General features: G+C 38.7%; 1 protein-coding gene and 1 long non-coding RNA gene across 4 annotated transcripts; one reads left to right on the forward strand and one right to left on the reverse strand.

Moving 5' to 3' along the window:
* Window positions 1–2,136: 2,136 nt before the first annotated feature.
* On the forward strand, window positions 2,137–7,404 carry LOC148790036 (uncharacterized). Of its 2 annotated transcripts, none has more exons than XR_016079569.1 (2): window positions 2,137–2,548; window positions 2,667–7,404. It is a non-coding gene; the product is annotated as an uncharacterized LOC148790036 (long non-coding RNA). The 2 variants fall into 2 exon arrangements; XR_016079570.1 differs by having other exon boundaries at window positions 3,854–7,404.
* Window positions 2,555–5,596, reverse strand: LOC148790037 (uncharacterized). Of its 2 annotated transcripts, XM_088893356.1 has the most exons (4): window positions 5,444–5,596; window positions 4,606–4,792; window positions 4,119–4,531; window positions 2,555–4,042 (listed from the first exon to the last, which is right to left on the reverse strand). In XM_088893356.1, exons 1-4 carry the CDS (start codon window positions 5,594–5,596, stop codon window positions 3,827–3,829), a joined length of 969 nt encoding a protein of 322 aa, XP_088749482.1. In that variant the 3' UTR covers window positions 2,555–3,826. The 2 variants fall into 2 exon arrangements, with proteins under 2 accessions (XP_088749482.1, XP_088749481.1); XM_088893355.1 differs by lacking the exon at window positions 5,444–5,596 and having other exon boundaries at window positions 4,606–5,212.
* Window positions 7,405–12,739: the final 5,335 nt, after the last annotated feature.

The raw sequence follows: 12,739 nt of genomic DNA on the forward strand, positions 1-12,739 counted from the left end.
ACCAAGAAGTCGTGGTTGAGCCTCACAATGCTAGGCCTGATGCCGACTTCCATAGGTACTGTCACCCTTCCTAGGGGCTGAACTTCCTCTCCGCTGAAGCCCACCAGGGGAGTGTTTGCGGGCTTTAGGTCGCTCTCCTGAAGCTGAAGTTTGTCAAAACACCCGGTTGCTCTCTTGAAACCTTTCTTTCCATTCTTAATCCATTTACCTAAATAAACACCCGGTTGCGCCCATATCTTCTTACAACCCGGGAGATCTCCAGTTTATACATCAAAATGTCATCCACATCATTGGGTTCATCACTGGCCATGCCCTCCATTTTCTTGGGAATGAGAATCCAATTTTAACTGATTCTTATTTCCAATTTTAATTCCCATCTGCACCAAACAGGCAAAAAGAATAAATCATTTTAATTCCAATTCCGATTCTAATTCTAACAACAAGTTAAACACTCTTAATTTTCAAATGGAAAGACTTAATACAATAAGGGCCCATTTGGTGTATCTTTTTGGGAAGATCTTCTAGTAGCTCTAGCAATCAAAAGATGTATTGAGCGTTTGTATGAAGATCTGAGCAACTTGAAGCATGTTTGGCAGACGTGTGTCTTTCCATGCATCTTTCCACGTCTTTCCGCATGAGATTAAAATATGAATGGCACGAGAAGATTCATTTGAAGCTTCCTAAAATCAGACCAAAATGGGCTTTTCACGTCTTTTCGGCATTGTCTTTGGGTGGCTAAATCTTCCACGTGCCAAATAGAAATAGACCAAAAATTGGTCTTCCTGGCATGTAAACAGCCGAAAGACCATACAGAAAGACATACCAAACGGGCCCTAATTTTTCTAGAAGAGAGAGAGAATTCTGCCATCTTAGAAGAGAGATAGAGTTCAGCCTCCCCTAGTTCATGCACCTCATTTTGTATCCCCATCCTTTTTGTTCATTAAACCTTAGCTGATCACCATTCCTTTTCGATTATATCCATGGCATCGGTAGAATTTGAGGAAGATGTCAGCATCCTTCCTCTAATGATACAAGGCCCTGTTTGGTTTGCAGAAATAGGGGTCTGGAATCGGGATCGGAATGGGCTACTCCAATTCCAATTGTTTGGTTGGATAGAAATGGAATTTCATTCTCATTCCTACTAGAATAGCATTCCCCCATTTGAAGGAATGACCCTTCCCTGCCCCTCCCTTGAGAATAAAATCCTATTCTTACTGATTTTAATACCAATTCCCATTTGAACCAAACAAACTATGAGAATGGGTCAATCCAATTCGGATTCTGGAAGATTTGAATTCCAATTCCAATTCCGATTTCAACTGAAAACCAAACGTACCCCAAATTTTTTCCAATAATAATAGACTTCCATCTTGACATGTCGATATTTGTCCTATATTATTATTAAATACTTGTCCAGACGTCTAGACCGATAAGAAAAGTCTAATACACTTAAAAATATATTTCTTTCTTCTTACATTGTCCCTCTTCATTCATTTTTCTCTTTCCACGTTATTTATCTTTCTCTTTCTCTCCCTCCCGGACCCATCACCTATTTCTCTCCTCTCCCTCCCGGACCCATCACATTTGCTTGACATATAATAGATTTGAGTTGATAAAATCACTAACAATGGCCTTTGGGGATTGGGGGATCTGAACTGGTTGTCATTGTTGAACATGGGCATATTAGCTAAATGCTACGAGTTAGCTTGGCCCATGGCTCTAGATTCAATAAAAAACTGGACAAAGTTGTCGGACTGGAAATTTTATGGAGTTTGCCTTGAAATTATTGAATCTGACACTGACTTTTCTTTATGAACCAGACGAAAAGTCAGTGTTCATGAACCAGACGAAAAGTCAGTTTTCACCAAAACCATTTTTTTTTTTTTTATTTTGTCCCATATAGAATCGGCATAGGAATCAAAATGGCATGCCAACCTCAACTGTTCCACTCTCTTTGGATAGTAATAAATTATTTGATGAGACCAGATCTGCTGCTCACACAAGGCGTTTCACTCACGCCTTACATGCACATCGTACCATGCATTGGGAAAATCTCTCGTATTTATAAATTATTATTTATTGGAAATAATCCATGGATGTACATGCAAGTCACAAATATGAAATTACAGCCTCCTAGTCTATTACCGGTTCGCTCCAGTACTGATCTGATGCCAAATCCATTTCCACAATCACCAATTTGGGTCAAGGGACTGAATTATTAGTAGTGGGTGTCACCAAATAAAAAAAAACAAGAGTCTACATCATTTTGTAATTTACATGGAAAAATCAGCTAAATTTGTTAATTTGTCATCATCAAGACTTCAGCCACCTTCGTCTTGAGCCACAAGAAATTGACTACGAAAAGTCTTCGCCTTTGTCATCATCAAGTGGTGAAAAAAGCTTTTTATAGCAAATTAGTGCTATACCTAGCTACCATTCCAGTTCCACCATTGACAGGCAGATATCTAAAGACTGTAAGGTGAGGAATTGTGCTGGAATTCTACTTGAGAGATCCAATATCTTGAGTCTTGACCAGCTCAATCAAGATGTATTAATTCTAAACATGTTACTTACATTCCACTAGCTTTCCTTTTCATTTGCCATAATAATTTTGTAATACATAACTAGTAATGTGTTTAGATCTTGGTTTGTGTTTTGATCACTAGGTGTTTTGAACACGAAGAAATGAGTTTACATTCCGCTACGTGTTTACATCTTCATTTGCCATAAATCAAATCCAAAAACTGATGATCACAAGGTGTTTTGAACTCAAAGAAATGGGATTTTCGTTTGAACTCAAGAAAGTCGCTAGTAGGAATAACTGCAAATGTGTGTGGAGTCTTAGTTTTAATCTGTTATATTATAAGAACAAAAGGAATTAATTTACAAATTAGGATTTTGAAATTCCCTTTTTTCTCTTATTTTACATTAAAACCAAACGGTTATCAAAAAAAATTGTAAGCAATCTGCTTGTATTCGTTCAGATTCACATGGGTTTCTGAGTGGTTAAAGTTTTTCAGGTATAACACCTTTCTTATGTCATAGAAATTGAAATTTACAAGTGATGGCTGGTATACAAAGAGTCCAAAGTTCTTATTTTTCTCTTACTTTCTATGTCAAACCAAAGGGAAATCAAAATATAAAATATTAATAAACAATCTGCAAATGATATTCATTCAAGTTCACATGGGTTTCTGATTGGTTAAAGCTTTTAAGATATAGTTCATTTTGGATATCATAGAAATTGATATTTACAAGTGATGACCGGTATCCCTATGGGATTTATCAAACTTCTTTTAGCCTTTCTGCTTTATTTATCTTGCTTATTTGTTACAGCTGAAAATGTAGATAAGCAATATGGTGATTATTTTAATTACAAGGAGAAGGATCCTAGAAATCTCCTACCTCTATTGTTAAGTCATTAATAGAGGTGTTCACGGTTAACCAAACCCGAATTATGGACTCTTTTCTCAAATCAAACCAATCCTTTGGTTGAACCAAAACCAATTAATTATTTGATAAACATGCATACATACATATATATATATGTTGTGTATTTATGATATGTATGCATGCATATATAATACATATTAATATCATTATTTATCTTTTGAAATATATATTTTTTGGTCAAAATATTCTGAATTATATAAGTTATTAACTATATTACATGATTAGCCTAAGCACACGCCCTTAGTCCAGCCCTCCTGTAGGAGTCCACCATCAGATCATCGAAATCCGGCGAAGCAATATAATCACTGACAGCTTTCTTCTTTGCGTCTTCGATGCCTTGAGAGAAGATCTGAGTCCTCTCCCTGATATCCTCCTAAAGATACTCGACCTGATGCTGCAGGTCCAGCTTCAATTCCGCCATATGCTTCACCACCATTCCCATGGCCTCGGCATCTCTCTGAGACCTCGCCTGCCTAGACCGCGCGAGGCGAGCAGCCTCCTCGGCAGTTCGAGCAGCCTCCTCGGCAACTCGCGCCTGCCTCGAGCACCTCTCCACCTGGTTCGCTAAGGCGTGAATAGAAGAGTTCACCTATCAAAGGGAAACGGGATCAAAGGAACGAATAGAAGAATAAAGGCCGAAGAACTCTAAAGAAGGGAGCACTTACCACAATGGCATGAGTAACGGCACGGCAGGCCATTTGGTGCAGAGGGAGCTCGGTCCACGCCACGACTTCCTCGGGAAACATGGCCTCCTTACTCCGTTGAAGAGCATGAACAGGCGACAACACACTCCTGAAGTCCCCCGGGGCCTCCGAGCCCGACGGCCCAGCTCGCGTATGGGCAGACTCGGAGAAAGCGGGAGCCCCTTTGTGTGTGGTTTCGGCATAAGGAGCCCCCGCCGGCTCCTGCATAGGAGGAACCATCTCGGGCTCCATAGGCTGATCCTCCGACAGATACTCCAGCACCTCGGGCTCCGCACCCTGGGGTGGTTCGGCGCAAGCTCGCTTAGCCACCCGTTTTCTCCTCTTCATGCCCTGGAACAAGTGCCCACCTCGGGTCCCTCGAGAGTCCATCGTACCTGCGAAAAGGAGTTCGGCATCAGTAAGACACGTAAAAGAAGAGCAAGACAGGATCGCTAGGGGAAGAACCTACCCGAACTCAGGCCAGCAGCAATAAGTTTGGCCTCCGTTAGATACCGTTGACACTCCAGCCCAAGCCGCGCCCTTTGCCGGAGGCCCTTCGCCGTCTCCTTATCGAGTGTGACGCTGGAGTCGGGAGCGGCCATCCCCCAGCCGGTCTGAAACGGCCACCCCAGCGCACTTCGCACCCCGAAATAGTCCTGCTTCCACACCGGGACCTTATTAGGGAGTCCGTGTAAGAGCTTGAAGCCTGGGCGAGGAGACAGGTAGTATGCCCGCCTACGCCCGGGAAGGGGATCCGCTTGCTTTTTCAGCATTAAAATAGAGGAGAAAATCTCCAGATCCAAAGGAAAGTTCTCGTCACAGAATAAGGTGATCGTCCCCACTAAATTCCTAATGGAGTTCGGGTGAAACTGGCCGACTATCACCCCGAAGTGGTTTAGAACCTCAACGAGAAGAGGATGAAAAGGCAGTCGCAGCCCCGCAGCAAGCTGCTCCTGGAAAATCACGATCTCATCAGGACCGTGTTCCCAAGGGAAGCTACCCGTAGAGATGAAGTAGGCGTGCTCCCCGGGCAAGTTGTAGTAGTCTATGAGGGATTGAAGTCCCTCAGGCGTCATAGTCGAAGGGCCGAACTGATCTAAAATCCGGCCACGACGGGAGGTGGACGCCGACCTACCCGAGGCACCTCGGCCTGTAGGTTCAACTCCTTCCTCAGGACCTACATCGGGCTCACTTGAACTACCGGGGGACGCAAATTGGTTCGTAGAACCTACATCAGACCCGCTTCAACTATCTGAACCCCCCGAACTAGACATCAGGGAATGGAACGGGATTCCAAGAGCACTCACCCGGGAAGAAGACTGAAGTAGACCACGAAAGCTCGAACAAGCAAGGAACCTGGGACGCAAGCTGAAGAGCCTGGACGCGAACTGAAACTTAGGCGCGAGCTCAAGAGGTACAGTAGCAAGGACGGGCCCCCCCCCCACGCTATTTATATCCATAGCGGCCGGAAAGCGACAGCCCAGATCGAAGCCAATCCAATGGCCCACAGCCGTTTTAAACCGCACGTCTTCCGAAGCCGACCAGCGCACGTCTTTCCGAAACTGACGAGGCGTCGCGCATGTCCTGTCAGAGGACGGGTGTCAGGACGCACCTTCTCGAAACTGACAGGGTGTTGGCGCACGTCTCGTCACTATAAAAGCATCTGCAGCACAACTCCCGAACGACTACCATCACGTATCCTTTGTTATGCCCTCTGTCTACTTAGACAAAGGGGTAGAAATTGTCTAGTGAAAATTTCAGAAAAAAGGGCATTCGCTCTTTTGTATAGATTTATAGATATAGATATGTGGAGAATTTTAAAATGGATTGATTTTGGATGTAGGGCTCAATGAAGAATCTGATGTCTAGCAATGTTGAGAAGACCGTGGCAGATGACAATGTTATTGGGAACTTGTCCACAACTGATGTTATGTTGATTTACGTTCAGACGCTCAATGGCAAAACAATTCTGATCAATGTTGTGAACTCAGACACCATGCAATCCCTCACATTTAAAAAGAAACCACTTGAAGATGGAAAGACCGTAGCTGAATACAGAATTCAGAATCAGGACACGATTCACTTGACCTTCAATCTAAGAGGTGGAGGCAACCAATCCGGACCAAACAGCAATGCAATAGGGATTCAAGTAAAAACTGGAATAAATGATAACGATGTCGTCTACCTGGAGCCAGAAAACATCACTACAATAGGTAAATTGAAGGAAATGATCAAACATAAAAAGCAAATTCCTTCAAACGAGCAAATTTCTCTGAAATTTAATGATGATGAGCTCAAAGAGAATGGTAAAACCCTTGCAGAGTGCAATATCAAGGACAAAGACAAACTTCAGCTCATCCGTGGTGGCAATTCTCATAAACAATTATGCATTAATAACCCTTTCAAGAAAAAGGAAGAGTCGATGATGAAGGCATCAAACAAAGGTGCAAAACGTTCACAAGTAGCAGTGGCGCCATGGAAGGTGAAACAAAGGATGATAAGAAGAAGACATCTGTGGAGGGTGAAATACAAACATGGAAAGTGGAAGGCAAAACACAAACAAGCCAAGTGGCAAAACGAAGTAGTTCTAACAAGCAGAAAGTGGCATCTACGGAAAGTGAAACAAAAGCAATTAAATTGAGAAACGTAAGTAATTCTAATGGTGAGGAAAAGGCTGAAAGTGAAACACAAGCAAGTGAAGTAGGAAAAGCAAGTTCTGCTGATTGTATTGAAAAGGCAAATACTGGAGGTGAAAGGCATCAAAGAGAAGTGAAAGAAGCAAGTAGTTCAACAGTAAGCAGTGATAATAATAAGAATATTAACTACAAATTGAAGAACAAGCAAGCAAATGTGACACAAGAAAGTAGTTGCAGAAGGTGAAAAACAAATAGAGGGAAGACGGGTAGTCAATAGGTCGTTTGTGTGTGTGGCTACCGACTTGCATAGGAAACTATTTCTAGTGGATAATATTGGAGGGTCGACTTCTAGTAAGGATATTAATGAGGTTGTTGTTGAAGACACCAGTCAAACCGGTTCATTTTGGCTTCCAACAAAATAAATCACCATCTGCTCTTCCGCAATCCAGCCCTTGGTGACCTTATTTCATATCAAAATCCTGATGTATTTTATTGCTCTGAATAGCTTTTCAGCAGGCTGTGGGACTGGGATCTCCGCACTTGTCTTTTAGAGTATTGTAATAAGATAAGATTGAGTATCAAGATGAGATTGGAATGGAAGGTTTGAGAGATGGGATAAAGTTTGAGTTAAATTGCTTTTCATGTCTCTCGATTTATATATATATATATATATATATATATATATATATATATATATGTTGTATTAATTTCTTTTATCAATGCATTATTTTCTACTTTATCTAAAATTCTACACATTGCAACTGTATTTATCTTTGTATCTTTTTATTTCACTGTGACTCATATATTTACACTTTGTTTTTTCCTTTTATAGGGAAACTTATACAAACCTTTCTCTTCTTTTCCCTACCTTTTCTTTCAAACTAAATACATCTTTAGGGATAACTTATTTTCAATTGCTTTATCAAGCATTAATATAGTTCAAGAGTGAACTGTTTAAATGCTTAGGTTGGGGCAGAATTACAAAAACCTTCCCCAGATTTTAATTCTCTTGCAATCCTATAAGCCTCCCTCCTGTAGGGTCTGTTTGATTTGTAGGAATAGAGTCTAGAATTGGAATCAAAATGTTTCATTCCAATTCCAACTGTTTGACTATACATAATTAGAATCCTATTCCCATAGTTGATTTTTTTTTAAGATGAATAAAAAGTATTAAAAAAGAGGAAAAGGTAATAAGGAGGAATATGTCAGAGGTCTAAAAATTTGAAATAAATAGGGCACTAGATTATTGCAAAAAAAAAAAAAAAACGTAAGCCTCTACTCAACCAAACAACCCAACAAATATAACAACCAACAACCAAACAACCCCACCCGCCTTCGGAATACCTAACAACACCTTGAAGAAAACAAACAAACATGAACTCCCCTCACACTCTTGAAACCTTTCTTTCCATTCTTAATCCATTTATCTAAATAAACACCCGGTTGCACCCTTATCTTCTTACAACCTGGGAGATCTCAGTTTATACCTCAAAATGTCATCCACATCATTTCACCACTGGCCATGCCCTCCATTCCCTTGGGAATGAGAATCCAATTTTAACTAATTCCTATTTCCAATTTTAATTCCTATTTGCACCTAACAGGCAAAAAGAATAAATCATTTTAATTCTAACTCTGATTTTAATTCTAACAACAAACCAAATAACCATTAATTTTCAAATGAAAAGACTTAATACAATAAGGGCCCGTTTGGCAATGTCTTTTCGGAAAGATCTTCTAGTAACTCTGGCAGTCAAAAGATGTATTAAGCTTTTGTATGAAGATCTAAGCAACCCAAAGCATGATTGGTAGACTTGTGTCTTTTCATACATCTTTCCACATCTTTGCCCATGAGATTAAAATATTAAGGGCACGAGAAGCTTCCTTTGATGTTTCCCGAAATTAGAAGAAAATGGGTTTTTCGTGTCCTTTCAACATTCCGTCTTTGGGTGACTAGATCTTCTACGTGCCAAATAGAAATAGACTAAAAATCGATTTTCCCGACTTGTAAACAGTTGAAAGACCACATGGGAAGACATGCCAAATGGGCCCAAATTTTTCTAGAAGAGAGATAGAGTTTGGCCTCCCCTAGTTTATGCACCTCATTTTGTATACCCATCCTTTTTATTCATTAAACCTTATCTGATCACCATTCCTTTTCGGTTATATCCATGGCATCTGTAGAATTTGAGGAAGATATCAGCATCCTTCCTCCAATGAAATGAGGCCCCGTTTGGTTTGCAGAAATAGGGGTTTGGAATCGGGATCAGAATAGGCTCTTTCAATTCCTATTGTTTGGTTGGATGGAATTGAAATTTCATTCTCATTCCTGCTAGAATAGCATTCCCCCATTTGAAGGAATGGCCCTTCCCTGCCCCTCCCTTGAGAATAAAATCCCATTCTTACTGATTTTAATATCAATTCCCATTCCCATTCCCATTTGAACAAAATAGACTATACGAATGGGTCAATCCAATTGGGATTTTGGAAGATTTGAATCCCGATTCCAATTCCAACTGAAAACCAAACAGACCCCAAATTCTTTCCAATAATAATAGACTTCCATCATTGTCTCTTTTGACCTATTGATATTTGTCCTATATTATTAGATACTTGTTCAGATGCCTAGACCGATAAGAAAAGTCTAATACACTTAAAAAATATATTTCTCCCTTCTTACATTGTCCCTCTTCATTCATTTTCCTCTTTCTACATTCTATTCAACTCTATTTCTCTCTCTCCTCTCCCTCCCAGACCCATCACATTTGCTTGATATATAATAGATTTGAGTTGATAAAATCAGTGAACAATGGCTTTTGGGGATTGGGGGATCTTAATGATGGTAGAGTGGCCATTGGCCCTCGTTTAATCTTGAACATGTTGGAATATCCAATGGCCATGTGACAAGCCACATGTTGATGGTTGATGGTTATCTCCATGCAACACTCTCACACATAGTCATTCATTTTAAATAATTACCTATTTATTTATTTTTTTATAAAAACAAATTTATTTGATTGTTTATTTGAAAACATTTTCATTCATTGAGATACCAATGTTGTTGGATTATTTGAATCCATATTCCAGCTCTTATTAGGTCAATGGATATCCATTTGACCCGGTGTAGACTGGATGACCAAGTGGTTAGATCCTTGGTCAACATGAGACACCTGTCTCAAATCTGATGGAGCATGAATTCTAATGTTAAGAAACACTTATCTCAATTGGTTATTTTGGTAACTATTTGTTCCTAGTGTCAAGGAACTTAACGTTGGAGAAGCAACTATATAAGGGATCACTCCCAAGTGCTTCAACAACAATGAGATATGTTCTTTATTGAGAAAGGAAAAATATCCTCTTATCCTCAGCTCTGATCAGATTAAGCAGTTCTCTCCTACACATTGTTTAAGAGGTTGGTGCCTTGGATCCTATACTGTGTAGCTGCTATTATTCTCTTTGCGTGCAGGTTTTACACATAGAGATCTCAGTCGTTCGCTTCTACATATATTTGGAGCATCAATGGTATTAGAGCACAACACTGACTGGCATAGTGTTTAAAGCATAGTCACGCCACACCGAATCCTACCTCATCTTTTAAGATTTAGAGAAGGAGAGGAGAGAGAACTGGTAGTTCGAGTTTTCTTTGATACATAAATGAAGAACTGCTCAAAGAATTATAGAAACAGTAGCTACTTTGATCTGAAGTGAGGCAAGAAACCCTAAATAAATATAGGGATTTTTTCACTATTTTCGTTCACTGCAAAATAGATCTGGTTAGATAAGGCATATTCGACTAGTGAGGCAAACCCAAAACATCTCAAATCGGGTATTAGAATTTCATTTATTTATTTCTCTTCTTTCTCCCTTTTTGTTGTTAGTTTTTCTTTTTTTTTTTTTTTTTTTGCATTCATTGATTCTTACTATTTACTATCATTCTTGAGGATATTTCAAATTGGATAGAAGCATCATTGTCGAATGCATGATCTGCTCCTGAACTAGTAGGAGAAGTGGGAGCTGGACAAATTAAATCTGATAACTGACCAATTGAGCTGCAGATTAGCAATTTTTTTTCTTTTTTTGCATATACAGCTAAGTGTTCTCTCTTCATTTATTTTTGTTGCCTCCGAACTTGAATGATAGTCTCGTAAAATATAGCCAACTGATATTGCACTTGCTTTATATATTTCTAGAATACTGTTGCAATTTTTCTTTTCATGTCTGCTACTGCCTTATCCCAAGAACTCAGTAAAACTGAGAAACTGAATGGCACCAATTTTGCTCTCTAGAAACATAGGATTAGAAGGATACTTGATGAACAAAATGTTGATTATGTTTTAGATAAATCTATTCCTGCTAAACCTACTAATGATAATTCTTTGACTGTAATTCGTGAATATCAAAAATGGGAAAAGGATAATAGGAAGGCAAGAAATTGTTTATTAACTTTTATGGAGACTGACATAGAAGTTGTGTTTGAAGAAAACAATAATGCTAAAGATATGTTTGAAGCCATTAAAGAAACATATGAAAAAATAACTGAAACCTATGTTCAAATGTTAATTGAAAAATATTATAGCTGTGAAATGAGAGAAGAGGATTTTATAGTAGATCATGTTAGTAAAATGAATGTGATTGCCAAAGAATTGACAGTCACTGGGAATCCTATTCTTGATAAAATTCAGGTCTCCACCATTCTTAATATCCTCCCATCTTCTTGGAATTCTGTAGTAACAACTTTAAACCTATCTAGGAGAGAAGTTAGCATAAAAAACATACCTACCTTGTTAAGATTAGAGGCTGAGAGGAAGAGGAAGAAATCCCAACCTTCCTCCTTAATGGTTACTCCTAAACCAATTGAAACTTTCCAAATATGTAAAAAGCTTAAGGCAAGTCTTTCAAAAATGCTAATGGGAAGAAATTTAATAAGAAATTTAAATTCTCAAAAGGGTTCAAGAAGACTAAGGGTAAACATTGCTTTAATTGTGGAAAACATGGTTATACAAAATATAATTGCCTTGAATGCAAGAAGAATAAATCAAATAACGAAAAAGGAAAAACTAAAAAGAAAGACATAGTGTGTGTAGTCTCTGAATCTTACTTTTCTGATTCTGTTTTTTTCTGATTGGTGCATAGATTCTAGCTCCTCTAAGAATATTTGAAAAACTAAAGAGATGTTCCCAGAATTGAAGGAAATGAAGACAAGAGAACACAGAGTTTATGGGAAACAACACCTACATTGATGTACTTGGAACTGGAAAAGTGAAGATCACCATAAATAAGAACACAAATTTAATCCCTAATGAAGTGTTGTATGCACCTAATTTTAGGAGAAACTTGTTGTCTATACCTCTATTAGATGAGAAGGGTTTTGATGTATGTTTTAGGGGAGGAAAAGTGATCACAGGAAATCATGGTAGAGTTTTAATGCTTGGGAATAAGTCTAATGGATTGTGTCCTTTGACTATCAATAAAGTTGATGCTCTTTCTAATTATGATTGTACTTATCATGCGAATGAAAATGCATACATATGGCACCTGAGACTTTGTCACATAAACAAAGATAAAATGATGAGAATGAGCACCAATGGCTTAATTCCCAAAATAGAAATGAATTTCAATGATTTTGAACCATACCTCAATAGAAAAATAACTAGGCTCTCTTTTAAGAAAGGAAAGAAATCAGAGGAATTATTGGCTATAATACACTCTAATGTTTGTGGCCCTTTGAACGCAAAAAGACATAGGGGTATGGATTATTTTATAACTTTTATAGATGATTTCTCCATATTTGGTTTTGTGTATCTGATTAAAAGAAAATCAAAAGTCTTATAAAATTTAGAGTATAAAACACTTGTAAAAAACTAATTGGGTAGAAAATTAAAAACTCTTAGGAGTGATAGAGGTGGAGAATATATCTCTAACCTATTTAGTGACTTTTGTACATAGTGGAATCATACACCAATTAAC

This window comes from Nelumbo nucifera, chromosome 8, assembly GCF_055504915.1.
Source record: "Nelumbo nucifera cultivar China Antique chromosome 8, China Antique-T2T, whole genome shotgun sequence".
NCBI lineage: Eukaryota > Viridiplantae > Streptophyta > Magnoliopsida > Proteales > Nelumbonaceae > Nelumbo > Nelumbo nucifera.